The 16,253-nt window shown below is 37.3% G+C and overlaps 1 protein-coding gene across 2 annotated transcripts in view; it reads left to right on the plus strand.

The window, feature by feature from the left end:
* The window catches only part of LOC131139092 (transcription initiation factor TFIID subunit 4), a 113,966-nt gene that overhangs the window by 25,372 nt on the left and 72,341 nt on the right, over nucleotides 1-16,253 (plus strand). For both annotated transcript variants that reach the window (XM_058088356.2, XM_058088358.2), the window contains 2 exons: nucleotides 6,512-6,681; nucleotides 11,697-11,827. In XM_058088356.2, the coding sequence (XP_057944339.2) occupies nucleotides 6,512-6,681; nucleotides 11,697-11,827 (301 nt within the window). The remainder of the gene's footprint in view (nucleotides 1-6,511; nucleotides 6,682-11,696; nucleotides 11,828-16,253) is intronic.

A 16,253-nucleotide genomic window follows, 5' to 3' on the forward strand; every position in this document is an offset into this window, starting at 1 on the left:
CGTTTACATGGACCCAAATATTCCAATTCCATTCGGGTTATGAATGTAACCTTTGTATACACCTCATTCCCAAAGAAAAGTGCCAATCCCAATGAATATTATAATGGGATTCCCAAGGGTGGAATATTCCTTTCCCCAATCCGATTGAGGTATCTTGTACCCGCTCAAAACGGAAAGTTGTCACGGTGCGTTCTTCTTCCTGGTGTTTTTCTTCTTCTGTTGTTTATTGGCGGTTGGCAAGCAGCTTTGGTGTGCATTAGCGCCATCTGTGGAACAGAATCTAAACCCTTCTATACGCCATTCACAAGTCCACTTTTATTCAAAAAGAAAATACATATCTATATAAAACATGTCCCGGGTTTAATTATAAAATATTAGCAAGATTGAACTTTATCTTTTCCTGTTCCCGGGTGCGTTCTTTCAGGGAATGCTGAGATATGACGTAACACGCAGTTCCAGACGTTCTTCCATTTAAAAAAAAATGGAGGTGAGCAATCGGCACTGGACTGCTAAGGAAAGTTTGTTTTTGATTCAAACTAAATTTCAAGACTGGACGAACAAAAAAGTCGCAATACGGAGTTATTCCAACAAGTAAAGAAAAACTCTGAAGTCAGTATCACGTGATGTTGATGTTTATCATCGTTCTATCCCAAATTTGACTGGTAAGTGAGGCTAGTAGGCCAGAGAAAGGTCAGCCATGTACTGGTGGTGGTCACATGTGTGTGTGTGTGTGTGTGTGTCTCACAGCAGTCCAGCTGTACACACACACACACTACAAGGTGTGTATTTCCAGTGACTATCCATCTTCACGCTACAGAGTGAAAGCAGCTGTCCCGTTTCCCCGCCGTACACGAACACATCATCTCTCTATAAACACTCTTCCGAGGTAATCACAGGACAGCCAATCACGGGCCTTCAACCCGCCGCCCAACTCTGAGCTCAGCTTCGGCCCCTGAAATCCAATCTTGTCTACAAAGTAGACACACACACACGCCGTAAAATACTAGCTTGTTTCTGTGTAAAATGATGAAATGTCCCTTTTAAATAGGAGAAATAACTTTTCATTGTTTTTGACTTCCTGTTTTAGCCTGCAAAACACTGAAGGCTATAAACACCGAATGCTATACTTACTATTTTCATGCCTCTATTGATCAGCCCATCGTGAAAGCTTATGTTATATGTTATATGTTTTATGTTATGTTATGTTTTATGTTATGTTATGTTATGTTTTATGTTGTTTTATGTTATGTCTTATGTTTTATGTTATGTCTTATTTTATGTTATCTTATGTTTTATGTTTTGTTTTATGTTATGTTTTATGTTATGTTTTATGTTATGTTATGTTTTATGTTGTTTTATGTTATGTCTTATGTTTTATGTTATGTTATGTCTTATTTTATGTTATGTCTTATGTTATGTTATGTTTTATGTTATGCGTTATTTTATGCGTTATGTTATGCTACGCTACGTTTTGTTATGTTCTGTTTTATGTTATGTTCTGTTTTATATTTTATGTTATGTTATGTCTTATGTTATGTTATGTTTTATGTTATGCGTTATGTTATGCGTTATGTTATGCGTTATGTTATGCTACGCTACGTTTTATGTTATGTTCTGTTTTATGTTATGTTCTGTTTTATATTTTATGTTATGTTATGTTGCGTCATGTTATGTTACGCTACGCTACACTATGTTTTATGTTATGTTTTATGTTGTTTTATGTTATGTTTTGTTATATTTTATGTTATGTTTTATGTTATGTTATGTTGCGTCATGTTATGTTACACTACGTTTTATGTTATGTTACGCTATGCTATGTTTTATGTTATGTTATGTTATGCTACGTGTTATGTTATGTTATGTTTTATGTTATGTTACGTTGCGTCATGTTATGTTACGCTACGCTATGTTTTATGTTATGTTACGTTCTGCTACATTTTATGTTATGTTATGTTTAATGTTGTACGTTATGTTTTTATGTTATGTTTTACCCTATGTGTTACATAATGTAACACATATGTTATATGTTATGTTATTCATTCATTTTCAAGGCACCCAAAGCGTTCACAATGAAGCGACTGCTAATTTGCACCTACGGCCTCTCCGACCGCCACCAAAACATTCAGTCACATTCCTACACAAGCGTAGTTTTATTGTTGACAACATGACAATGATTGGGACCTACATCGGTTTCAGCCACCGGGATCCTTACGTGATCTCTAGGACATTTTACCCACCCATGAGGTGTAAAATGTAAAAGGTGTTTCTTCATGCAGCCTTCAACCCCCCATCCCTTCCAAATGGTGGCGCATACCCACCCCATCAGCACCTATGGCGTGCCCTCGCTTGAAACACACAAGCCTGATATGGAAAGGACGTTTATGTATGCATGTGGCTGGCGGCTGCGTGTCCCCAAGCCAAGCCGAGCCAATAACTGAGAGGCTCCCGCGGTAAAGCTAATTACATCTCGGCTTTATTAGCACCCAGCTAGTCGTGGGGAATATTTAGCATTTCATATCTCGTTCTCTCCTTTTAACGTCAGACCTGTCTCGGCCACGTTCTCATTTGATTTGAGCCCCAGCAATCCCAAAACACCCCAAGAAATTAAACCAGACCCTCAAAGAGAGTTCATTAGTCCGTCATATAAGATTAGCTTAGGATCTATGAAGGAATATACGCTTGAAAACAGCAATCAGGCACATTTACAGTCTACCACTTTGAACATCGGGAATGTAGAGAGCAAAATGCCGTACATGGGAATGTTGTCCTATTGTCTTTGGAACCTTTCAGTTCATTAAAAACTAATTCAAAAAAAGACAAATTTTAAATACCAAATTTCATATATTTCACATATTTTTTGTACAACAATAGGCCATACATTTGTCCATATAAGTCGCAATCGTCAATATTTACACAATCCGACCTACGTTCGGAGTTCCGAGCATCCCGCATTAGCCAATCCAAGCAAAGCTCGAGTAATTCTACACTTGATCAAACTTACTTCATATTTGTCAGATCAAAATAGTCAATCACTCCATAAGACTTCAAAGTGTGATATTAGCGTCCACTTCACTACTTCCTGTATCTGCACTCGAAGCATCATGGGAACTGTAGTTCTTTTAGCCATATATTAGCCACATCATTGTTTCAGTCGCAGCGTTCACAGTGTCTGGAAAAAAAGTAGCCTCTTCAAGTCCAGAATTTCTTATTATTTATAATAATAAATAATAATAAGATTATTGTTATTATATAAATGAATGCATGAATGAATAAATAATAAAAATAATATATTATATTATTATTTATATTATTAATAATATTATTACAATTAATTTATTATTATTATTATATAGTATTTATAATTATATATTATTTATTATTATTATATATTTATTAGTATTATTATCATTAATTAATTGATTAATGTATTATTATATTATTATTCATAATAATATTATTGTTATATTTATTGTATTATTATTGAATAAATAAATGAATAAATAAATAGTACTATTATTATAATTTATTAATTAATTTATTATTTATTTATTATTACTATATCATATATCATTATTATAAAGTTATTTATTTATTATTATATTAATAATAATAATAATGATGATAATAATATTATTGTTATTATTATGTATTGTATTATTATTATTATTATTATTATTATTGTTATTATATTTATTATTATATATTATATTATCATTAATTTATTATTATATTATTATTATTAGTAATAATATTATTGTTATTATTTATTGTATTATTATTATTAAATAAATAAATAAATGAATAAATAAATCGTAATATTATAATTAATTAATTAATTAATTATTATTATATTATATATCATTATTATTAACTTATTTATTATTATTATTATATTATTATTAACAACAACAATAATAATAATGATATTGTTATTATTATTTATTGTATTATTATTAATAATAATAATAATAATAATAATAATAATAATAATTATGATGATATTGTTATTATTATTTATTGTATTATTATTATTATTAATAATAATAATAATGATATTGTTATTATTATTAATAATAATAATACAAATAAAAATCTGTTTCAGGTTTAGATTTCTACTAATATAATCATGAAAAGGTGGTTAGCGTCGCAGATGTTTGTATTTATTTCTTAAACGTCAACACTAGCATGTGGAAGGAAGTCCCCCAATGAACCGCAGCTCCCCCCAGTGCCGGCGACACTCGTGCAAGGCGTGCCACCACCGTGCGTGACTGCAGGCAAAACACAATTATCTTGCTACCGACTTGTAGACCATGGCTGTTAAATGATATTAAATGTGTACTTTTACACAAGCTGTACACTGACTACTTTAACGTATATGAAACTTTACTGTCTACAGCGTCGTCCCTCGCGAAGATGCGTTTAGAAAAATAGAAAAAACGCTTGCTGTGTTGTGAAGTCTGCAAGCCGTAATATTGAAATACGTACTTTTTTAGTGTTTATTGAACTCCTTCCCAAACCAAGCAGCTTTCCACCATTTTGGATTAGTTTTCCACAGTCTTGCTTCATGTTTTCCCTTTCGTATGTGACTGTGAGCGTTAAAGGCGAGGATGCAGCGGCGTTCCTGTTTTGTCTTTTTGAGTGAACGCGGCCTCGGGCGTGTTTCATTTTAGGACAGGTCAAGTTATCCATGAGGACGTGGCGAGGGTAGTTGCACCGCCCGAGGCGCAGCAGCGGGTAAACTACCTCCTACGTATCCGTGCTTGTTGTTGTTGTGTGCGCCCCCCCCCCTGGGAAGGCATAATTAGAACGAGCGCTGGAGGAGAGGCCGAGAAGGTGGAAGGTGTGCGAGCTTCAGAGAGACGCTCTAATCGTCTTTGTCAACCTCCCGCCACCATGTCAAGTTTCATATCGGAGCAGGAAGGTTCTCGGCGGGGGGGCGGCGGTGTTGGCCGGCGGTGTCCGCCGCCGCCGCCGCACGTGCATACGCGAAAGGAAAAGGCTCACGGTGCCGACGCCGACGGCTTAAGTGGCCGTGGAGGTGAAGCGGCGAGTGGCGAGGAGGCGCTCGGTGGGAGTTCTGCAGTTGTTAGTTTGGCTCTCATCAACGTCGACTCGGGAATTCTCCCGCCCGCTCCGGGCCGGTCCTGCAACCGCAGTGCATCGTTGCTCGGATGATTCAGGCCGGAACCTAACTTCCTGTCATGGCAGAAGGATGCGCTCCTTCACGTCTGGTTTTATACAGACTATTGAGCATTTGGTCGACTGGTTACCACGCAGACCTCACAGCTAGGAGACCCGAGTTCAATTCCACCCTCGGCCATCTCTGTGTGTTTGCATGTTCTCCCCGTGCATGCGTGGGTTTTCTCCGGGTACTCCGGTTTCCTCCCACATTCCAAAAACATGCTAGGTTAATTAGCGACTCCAAATTGTCCATAGGTATGAATGTGAGTGTGAATGGTTGTTTGTCTATATGTGCCCTGTGATTGGTTGGCCACCAGTCCAGGGTGGACCCCGCCTCTCGCCCAAGGAAGAGGTGGTAGAAAATGAATATTATTATTTATTTATTATAGTATATTATTATTTATATATATATTAGTATATATATATATTATTAGTATATAGTATATATATATTATTTATTATTTATATAATTAATTTATTATATTATATAACGTTATTATTATTATTATTATTATTATTATTATTTATGTAGTAATTTATTTATTATATATAACAATATTATTATTATTTTTGTATTAAGTTATTTGTTTATTGTTATTATATTATTATAATCATAATTCTAATAATTACTATTATTATTATTAATAATTATAATGATGATGATTATTATTTAATTATTGATTTATTATTAATATATTATATAAAACAATATTATTATTATTATTATTATTATTATTATTATTATTATTATTATTATTATTATTATTTATTCATTTATTTATGTATTGTTGTTATATTATTATAAGAATTTATAATAATAATTATAGTCATCAATGTAATAATAATAATAACAATAAATTATTATTAATAATAACAATCGTGATATTATTAATAATAATCATAATAATAATATTAATAATTATAATTATAATAACAACAACTAATACAACATGTTTCAGGGTTAGAATGGTTGTTTGTCTATATGTGCCCTGTGATTGGCTGGCCAGCCAATCAATCACCAATTCGGGCAAGAGGCGGGGCCAATCGCTGGGCACATATATACAAACACTCACATTCACACTAATAATAATAATAATAATAATAATAATAATAATAATAATAATAATAATAATAATAGCACCAGGTCAACCATGGAATAGCATGTTTTTTATTAACCAACCAAAGCAGCTGGATGAAGTAACCGGAAACACGGAGCAACCTCGGATAAGCGGAAGATGGATGAATGGATATATTTGAAAAACTAACCGTGAATTTTGAAAGCAGAAAGTGTCAAGCTTTGACTTGTTTATCGTTTATTTTTCCGCTGCAGGGACGACGACGACATCAACGACGTGGCCTCCATGGCCGGCGTCAATTTGAACGAGGAGAGCGCCAGAATCCTCGCCACCAACTCGGAACTGGTCGGAACGCAGATCCGCTCGTGTAAAGACGAAGCCTTCCTCCATCCGGGCCTCCTCCATCGACGGATCCTGGAAACAGGTGAGATCCCAAAGTGCTTTCGTATAACTTCGGAATCTTTGAACCCCCGGAACGTTGGCCTGGAATGTCCTTTTGGTGATGTTGTGAAACTTCTGCTACAGAAGAAGTGGAAAATGAAATGCGGGGTCGTGATGAAATCGGCGTGTTGTCTTCTGTGAGGAACACGTTGTATCTTTATTTAAAGTGTCATCACTGTGAGGACGCTTGATATTCTCGCCGCACGCCGTTTTTATTTTTTTCATCTTGTTTGCCCTCGGTTTAAATTTGATACACTTAACAATTCTTTCACCTCCCTTTAATGAATTCTTCAGCGGCTGTCTGACTTCACTGGACCTCGGGCGCAAACATAAATACTTTATGGCTGTGTCTTTTTAAGGCAGCCTGTCAGATTGTCCCGTGGACCAAAACTGCCGAGTTGAGAGGAATCCGGCTTGGTGCCGAGTCCTTGGCGTGGATGTCGACAGCGCCGTGCGTCTTATAATCGATACGGGGCAAGACATCTTGATTTGTCCGCGTCGTCTAATAACCGTCTTCATTAAGTTTTTTTTTTTTTTTTTTTTTTTTTTTTGCTGCCGGCTCTACGTTTTATTGCCACTTAAGGCTCTCCCCGTAGATTTGATCGCCGTGACAACGTGCAATCATAAAACCGTGCCGAGCATGTTAGTCCATCAAAAAAAACAAAACACCACACCTAATTTCACATGGCAGAGTTGAGACCTGTAATATTTGTTATCACTGTCATTTTTTCATATCAATTGAGGGAGCAAAAGCAGTATCGGCCACAAATATTACCATTGGCTTAGGGTGATGGAAAAAAATCGGTATCGGCATCGGCCAGAAAAGAAACCATATCGGTCGATCCCTACTCTTTAGTAGGGGTGTAAAAAAATATCGTTTTGTCGATATATCACGATACTTTGTTCCACGATACTGTATCGATATTAAAAAGTATGATATAGTTATTTTTAGGCATTTATATTTATGAATATATTTGATATTTGATATCGGCCCAAGCAAAATCGGCCATCGGCTAAGGGTGATGGAAAAAAATCATATCGGTCGATCCCTACTATCCGGTAGGGGTGTAAGAAAATATCGTTTCAGCGATATATCATGATACTTTGTTCCACGATACTGTATCGATATCGATACTGATGGAAAAAAAATCGGTATCAGCCAGGAAAAAAACATATTGGTCGATCCCTAGTAACCAGTAGAGGTGTAAGAAATTATCGTTTCGGCGATATATCGCGATACTTTGTTCCACGATACTGTATCAGTATTAAAATGTATGATATTATTTTTAGGCATTTATATTTATGAATATATTTTATAGAGTTGAGACCTGTAATATTTGTTATCACTGTCATTTTTTCATATCAATTGAGGGAGCAAAAGCAGTATCGGCCACAAATATCGCCCAGAAAAATCGGCCATTGGCTAAGGGTGTTGGAAAAAAATCAGTATCGGCATCGGCCGGAAAAGAAACCATATCGGTCGATCCCTACTCTTTAGTAGGGGTGTAAAAAAATATCGTTTTGGCGATATATTGCGATACTTCGTTCCACGATACTGTATCGATATTAAAAAGTATGATATGGTTATTTTTAGGCATTCATATTTATGAATATATTTGATATCGGCCCAAGCAAAATCGGCCATCGGCTAAGGGTGATGAAAAAAAATCGGTATCGGCATCGGCCAAAAAAAACCATATCGGTCGATCCCTACTCTCCAGTAGGGGTGTAAGAAAATATAATTTCGGCGATATATGGCGATACTTTGTTCCATGATACTGTATCGATATTAAAAAGTATGATATAGTTATTTTTTGGCTTTTATCATAGACTGTTGATGGCGATACGATATCGCTGTACTTTTATTGCCACTTAAGGCTCTCCCTGTAGACTTTATCATTGTCATTTTTTCATATCAATTGAGGGAGCAAAAGCAGTATCGGCCACAAATATCGGGCCAAGCAAAATCGGCTAAGGGTGATGGAAAAAAATCGGTATCTTCATCGCCCGGAAAAAAAACATATCGGTCGATCCCTACTCTCCAGTAAGATTGTAAGAAAATATCGTTTTGGTCTTATATCGCGATACTTTGTTCCACGATACTGTATCGATATCGATACTGATGGAAAAAAATCGGTATTGGCTGGAAAAAAAAACATATCGGTCGATCCCTACACTGCAGTAGGGGTGTAAGAAAATATCGTTTTGGTGATATATGGCGATACTTCGTTCCACGATACTGTATCGATATCGATACTGATGTAAAAAAAATCGGTATCGGCTGGAAAAAAAAAACATATCGGTTGATCCCGACTCTCCAGTAGGGGTGTAAGAAAATATTGTTTCGGCGATATTTCGCGATACTTCGTTCCGCGATACTGTATCGATATTAAAAAGTATGATATGGTTATTTTTATGGTTATTTCTGTTCTAATGGAATAAAAATGTGTTTATTAAGAGTATTGTGATATATCGTATCGTGATACATATCATATTGCCAGATTGTTGCCAATACACACCCCTACTTTCCAGTGCCCCCATCTTGCCGTATCGTGATTAAAGTATCTTTAGAAGAGCACAGACGCCCTTCCAGCCACGTTTTGACTCTCGGCGTGGTCGTTATCGCGTCTCCTCGGGGCGCTCGGCGCTTCTTTTTAAAAATATACATTCTCCCTCAAGGGCCGGCGCAGCATGACGCAGTGGGGCAGGAGGCAAGGCCGCCCCCTGCTGGGACGGTGGCACTTTGTTGCAGCTTTGTTGTGTCGGTGATTGGCCTCGCCGCGCTCCCAGCTGACAGCAGTCCGAGGGAGGCTCCCCGGGCCTGCCAGGTCCGCTCAATCAGGGAGTCCTCTTGGGGTTTTTTTTTTTCACACATAAAATAGACTTTTACTTTTTTTCGGGTTTGAGTGTCGCACAGCCCGCCTCGACTTCACTTGGTTTCTGATCGGGAACAGGAGGTGTTGTTGTCTGGTCGCAGGGTTTTTGTTGTTTTTCTACATCAGACTTTGACCTCAAATAACACCCCACACAACTGATTCTCTTTTGGGCATTGGTAGGGGGTCTTTGGGCCCCATTTGGGCCATGGGTGGCCCTGATTGTTGGTGGCAGATTCCGTATATAGGATGACCCTGAATATAAGACGACCACTTTTTTTTTTAACATTAACATATATATATATATATATATATATATATATTTATATATATATATATATGTACGTATTTATATATGTATGTGTATATATATATATATATATATGTACGTATTTATATATGTATGTGTATATATATATGAATTTCTTGTTCTATGGTTTGCATCACATTTTTCTTTTGTCCTCACTGGTACCCCCGTGTGGTGGCGTCAGATTTCCTGTCATTTGAACGTGTGGTAATTTGGGCGTTATCCTTCTCCAGTCAGAGAGACCCTTTAACTCAGTCACTTACGCTTTCTTTGAAATATGAATTTCCCCCCTGAAAGATCTTGTTTTCATGAAGCAAGGAGCCTATTAGTGTTTGTCTTTGACCTTGCGACATCGCCACGCGTGTCGCCGCGTTCGTAATGAGGACCAAACGGGCTGCCTCCATCCATTTTCAAAGCCCCGGCGAGTGAGTGGTGGGGTGTACGTATTGTTGGGATGATTTAAATAATTGCTGTGGTTTACTTAAAAGGCTGCCATAGAGGGAATTATGTTAATTGACTCATTTAACAAGTTCTTTTTTTGTTATGACTTCAGATGAGTTTGGCTAAGAGGAAACTAAATTATGCGTAGAGATGGTCAGTGTCGTTTACGCTCGGGCACCGCTTTCATTCTGGGAGTTAATTGCGCATTAGTTGTAGAACAGCTTTATTGTTCTTTGTCTTTTAATGTGTTACGTTACGTTGCGTGGTCAGGAATGGTGGAGTTTGCATGTTCTCTCCATGCGCTCCAGCTTCTTCCCACATTCCAAAAATATTCATGCTAGGTTAACGGGACACTAAAATGTCCATAGGCATTTGTATTAGTACTTGTTTGTATTATTATTGCATGTGTAAGGCATTTTTACATATTTGTTTGCCTAAATTAAGTAAATAAGTATCTAAATTAATTAAAATACTAATATAACTTTAAATAATAATTATTATTATTATTCACAATTATTTAAATTATTTGCAATTTACTGTTTACGCTGTATATTGTTGTTCATATTTGATGTCATCTATTTATTCTCCACATTATTATTATTATTATATATTATTTTCTATCTATCCATCTATCCATCTATCCATCCATCCATCCATCCATCCATCCATCCACCCACCCCACCCCACCCCACCCCACCCCACCCCATCCAATCCATAAGGCACCCTGAAGACATATTCAAATGTTCAGTGAGACACACAAGCACCAGACATGATTGCCAGAGCAACAGGCTTTTGTTGCAGGTTTGATCCCTAACATTTGATGATCCCTAACCATGCCAAGATAAAACTCAACTCTGGAACCCAGGCATCACTTCCTGTCCGCCTGCCACTCAGCACCGGAACACATTTTCAGCAACGTGCATAAGCACATGTCTTATTCATGTCTTAAATAACGTATTTCTTATTATATTATGTACTTATATTGGGTAATACAAGTGTAAAGAGAGACTATAGGGGTGTTATTTCATGTCTGAAGGGCTCTAATAATAGGTTTTCTATCCTCTAACGATGCAGGAACCCTACACTTCACTTATCACTGTCTGGTCTGGAACCAAATAACTGTGATAAAGGAGGGATGGCTGTATATTGTTATTATTTGGTTGTGCAATGGACCCGCTTTATGTCGACATCCCTCGGACTGGCTGATGACGTCGACATAATAGCCGTTTATTTCTAACCTTAGGGTTAGTTTTTTGCTAGCTTTCCTCCATTTCTGCATGTTTTTATTTGTATTCTTGCCAGCAAAGCCCGACCGTAAACCGAACCGACGTAAATGGATGACGTGATTGTGGTTTTATGTCTGTCTCGCTTTCACAGCAAAGAAGTTTGGAGTCATGGACGTCCCCATGGAGGTGGTGACCTTCATCTCGCACGCCGCCCAGTCGCGACTTCGCACGGTTGTTGAAAAAGTGTCGGCCATCGCTCAACACCGGTTGGACTCCTGCAAGGTTTGTAGCACCGTTTATTTTGCAACGCTAGCATCTTTCACGCAGTCATGACAGAAGACGTTGTTGTTGATGTTTACTTATGTATGTTTTTTTCTACCTAATTATGCATTTTGGCCTTGTGGGACTTATACTCCAGTGCGACTTATGTATGTTTTTTTCTACCTAATTATGCATTTTTGGCCTTGTGCGACTTATACTCCAGTGTGACTTATGTATGTTTTTTTCTACCTAATTAGCGGCTTATACTCCATTGCGACTTATGTATGTTTTTTTCTACCTAATTATGCATTTTTGGCCTTGTGCGACTTATACTCCACTGTGACTTATGTATGTTTTTTTCTACCTAATTATGCATTTTTGGCCTTGTGCGACTTATACTCCATTGCGACTTATGTATGTTTTTTTCTACCTAATTATGCATTTTTGGCCTTGTGCGACTTATACTCCATTGCGACTTATGTATGTTTTTTTCTACCTAATTATGCATTTTTGGCCTTGTGCGACTTATACTCCAGTGCGACTTATGTATGTTTTTTTCTACCTAATTATGCATTATTGGCCTTGTGCGACTTATACTCCAGTGCGACTTATGTATGTTTTTTTCTACCTAATTATGCATTTTTGGCCTTGTGCGACTTATACTCCAGTGCGACTTATGTATGTTTTTTTTCTACCTAATTATGTATTTTTGGCCTTGTGCAACTTATGTATGTTTTTTTCTACCTAATTATGTATTTTTGGCCTTGTGCGACTTATACTCCGAAGCGACTTATAGTCCAGAAAATACGGTACTCAGTCGCTCCCTATTTCAGACCCACAAACTAAACTATATTGTCAAACACGTATCTTACATACATTTGGCGTTCATGTTTCATATTTCAAAGCAGGTGACAATATTTCAACTAAGTTGAACTATTAGAGACTAATTAAAAGTTGAAAACGTACCCTTCTGGTTCAGGGTGCCGCGACTGCGTGTGTTGCAGGAACCTCCGGCAACACAAAGTTGCCCGGCGGATGCCTGTCTGCAAATCATGCGGCGGAAAAATACATCAGCGAACCCACGCGGGTATCGGCCGATACAGATTCAAGTAAAAAAACGCAAATATCGGCCGGCTGATGTATCGGTCGATCCTTACTCCGGAGTATAAGGGGCAGGACCAGCCAAACCATGAAAAAAGCTGTAACTAATAATAAATTAGTTAATATAAATTTTGTCCATTTGCTGTATATTCCTGATCAAAAATCAAAAGAGTTGCGTGTGTACCAGCAAAATAACAACAATAAAGGAGTTAAAATGGGAACGTCGCTAAAAAGTTAAGACATAAAAGAACGCCTCTGTGTTCTCCACATTATGGTTGTCTTTACCCGCAGTAGCCGTGGAATATAAGAATATACGTAGGTACATTTAATTGGCTGACAATAAAGCACAACAGTGCTGCTTTGTTTGGGAAAACTTTCATAACGTGTTTTTCCCGACACCGAGTAGGCGGATAGCATCTCTGCAGCCGGCCTTTCATTCCCGCTTCCTTTTTTTTTTTTTTTTGTGGTTTTGCAAACGAGGTGTGTGTGACAGCGACATGGCGCTCTGTGAAGCCACTTTGTTGACATCAGCGAAAAAAAATAAAAAAAGATGAAGAGGGCCTTAAAGAGCAACTGGGCCCCCCCTTCATACCCCCCCACGTCAAGAGTGCAGGCTCAGCGCTGCAACAAAGAGCAAGGAGGGCTGGATGAGAGCAAGGGAAGATGGGGAGGGAGTCGTTGGGAATCCTCTGATGTGTTCTCTCATCCACACACACACACACACACACACGCACGCACACGCACACGAAGGGATGGAAGCGAGAAGAGCCAAGCGGCGTCGGGGGAGTCGTGCGCACCTGCTTGCACCAACATGTGAAATAAGCAATTATCTTATTAACTTTTCATAACCTGCAAAAGTTGTTGTGTTATTTTTACTCGTATCTTTGGGTTTCCCCAAGAGCAGGCGTGTCTGTAAATAATGTTTTGTATAAAGTGTGCGCCCACACTGGTGGGTACCCAGTCGGGGGTGGTGGGAACTCTGTCCTTTCTTTTCCGAATGAAGGCAAAGATTCCGCCCTGGATGTTCCGCCTTCACAAGTTTTATTATGCTTGTGTTATAAGTTTGTATCTATATTGTAAGTCAAGCTCAGTCATCATTTAAAACGTTATGATTCAACAAAAAGACGACTACTAAATGTAATATTTGTAGGAAAAAGTACAAATCTTGCATCTTTCTACTATTGGTGGAAGGTCAGGTTCCCTTTGGTTTACAAAGTTAGCTTTCCCAACATGGCTGCATCCTGTTTTTATGCTTCTGGAGAGATTTAGGGAGAGTTAGCTTTTTTTTCCTCAACCAGAATCCTTCATTCATTCATTCATTCATTCATTCAAAGTCGAAATTACGAGATACCAACTACGCTTGTGCCGTCTTTTTCACAGAAATCATGAGATAAAAAGTCGAAATCACGAGATAAAAAGTCGAAATCACGAGATAAAAAGTCGAAATCACGAGATAAAAAGTCGAAATCAGGAGATAAAAAGTCGAAATCAGGAGATAAAAAGTCAAAATTAGGAGTTAAAAAGTCAAAATTACGAGATAGAAAGTTGAAATTACGAGATAAAAAATCTAAATCACGAGATAGAAAGTCAAAATCATGAGATAGAAAGTCGAAATCACGAGATAGAAAGTCGAAATCACGAGATAGTCAAAATCACAAGATAGAAAGTCAAAATCGCGAGATAAAAAGTCGAAATCACGAGATTAAAAAGTCGAAATCAGGAGATAAAAAGTCAAAATTAGGAGTTAAAAAGTCAAAATTACGAGATAGAAAGTTGAAATTACGAGATAAAAAAATCTAAATCACGAGATAGAAAGTCAAAATCATGAGATAGAAAGTCGAAATCACGAGATAGAAAGTCGAAATCACGAGATAGTCAAAATCACAAGATAGAAAGTCAAAATCGCGAGATAAAAAGTCGAAATCACGAGATTAAAAAGTCGAAATCAGGAGATAAAAAGTCAAAATTAGGAGTTAAAAAGTCAAAATTACGAGATAGAAAGTTGAAATTACGAGATAAAAAAATCTAAATCACGAGATAGAAAGTCAAAATCATGAGATAGAAAGTCGAAATCACGAGATAGAAAGTCGAAATCACGAGATAAAAAGTCCAAATCGCGAGATAGTCAAAATTACGACATAGAAAGTCGAAATTACGAGATAGAAAGTGGAAATCACAAGCTAGAAAGTCAAAATTCCGAGATAAAAAATCGAAATCATGAGATAGAAAGTCAAAATCACAAGATAGAAAGTCGAAATCACGAAATAAAAAGTCGAAATCACGAGATAGTCGAAATTACGAGAAAGTCAAAATCACGAGATAGAAAGTCGCAATCACGAGATAGTCAAAATTACGAGATAGAAAGTCAAAATTACGAGATAGAAAGTCAAAATTACGAGATAGAAAGTCAAAATTACGAGATAGAAAGTCAAAATTACGAGATAGAAAGTCAAAATTATGAGATAGAAAGTCAAAATTATGATATAAGAAAGTCGAAATCACAAGCTAGAAAGTCGAAATTATGAGATAAAAAATTGAAATCACGAGATAGTCGAAATTACGAGATAGAAAGTCGAAATTACGAGATAGAAAGTCGAAATCACGAGATAGAAAGTCGCAATCACGAGATCACGAATCACGTCTTTTTCCCAGTCGTCTTGGTGACTTGGCAAAATGTCCATCCAGTTGTGAACAGCCACATCATTTTTTATTATTTCCATGCCTCCAAATTCTTCCCCTTGGCTTTCTATCTCGTAATTTTGACCAAAAATGCATAAATAGGTAGAAAAAACATACATAAGTCGCACCGGAGTATAAGTGGCATTTTTGGCGGGTAACTTATTTGAACTACTTGACCAAAACAGACATGAGGTCCTCTTGGAAGGCAAGTTGTAACAATAAAAGAATAGAGAACAGGCTGAATAGGTGTAAGATATGCTAACACAATGCTTATTCAGCTACACAAAAAATAAACATGAACACAAAAGGTGTCCAGTCTTTATGGAACATAAACACTTTTTTCATTGATAAGTCGCTCTGGAGTATAAGTGGCAGGAACAGCCAACCTATGAAAAAAAGTGCGACTTTTAGTCCAGAAAATACGGTATTTTTTCTGGATTTCCTGATTGGGCGTCTAAACAGTAAAGTCATCTCCCAGGAATGTGTGTGTGCGTTTATTTGATGGGCCGGATTAGATTACACTTGGTTGCAGTCCAGAGGCCCGGTCCACCATGACCCAGAGCCCCCCTACTGTGTCACTGGACTGACAAATGAAATGGGAACTAACGGGGCTAAAATCGATGGGAATTACAGCCTGAGGACATGTGTGTGTATGTGTGTATGTGTG

This window comes from Doryrhamphus excisus, linkage group LG13 (assembly GCF_037039965.1).
Source record: "Doryrhamphus excisus strain RoL-2023G ecotype Guam linkage group LG13, RoL_Dexc_Guam_v1.1, whole genome shotgun sequence".
In the NCBI taxonomy this organism is placed as follows: Eukaryota; Metazoa; Chordata; class Actinopteri; order Syngnathiformes; family Syngnathidae; genus Doryrhamphus; species Doryrhamphus excisus.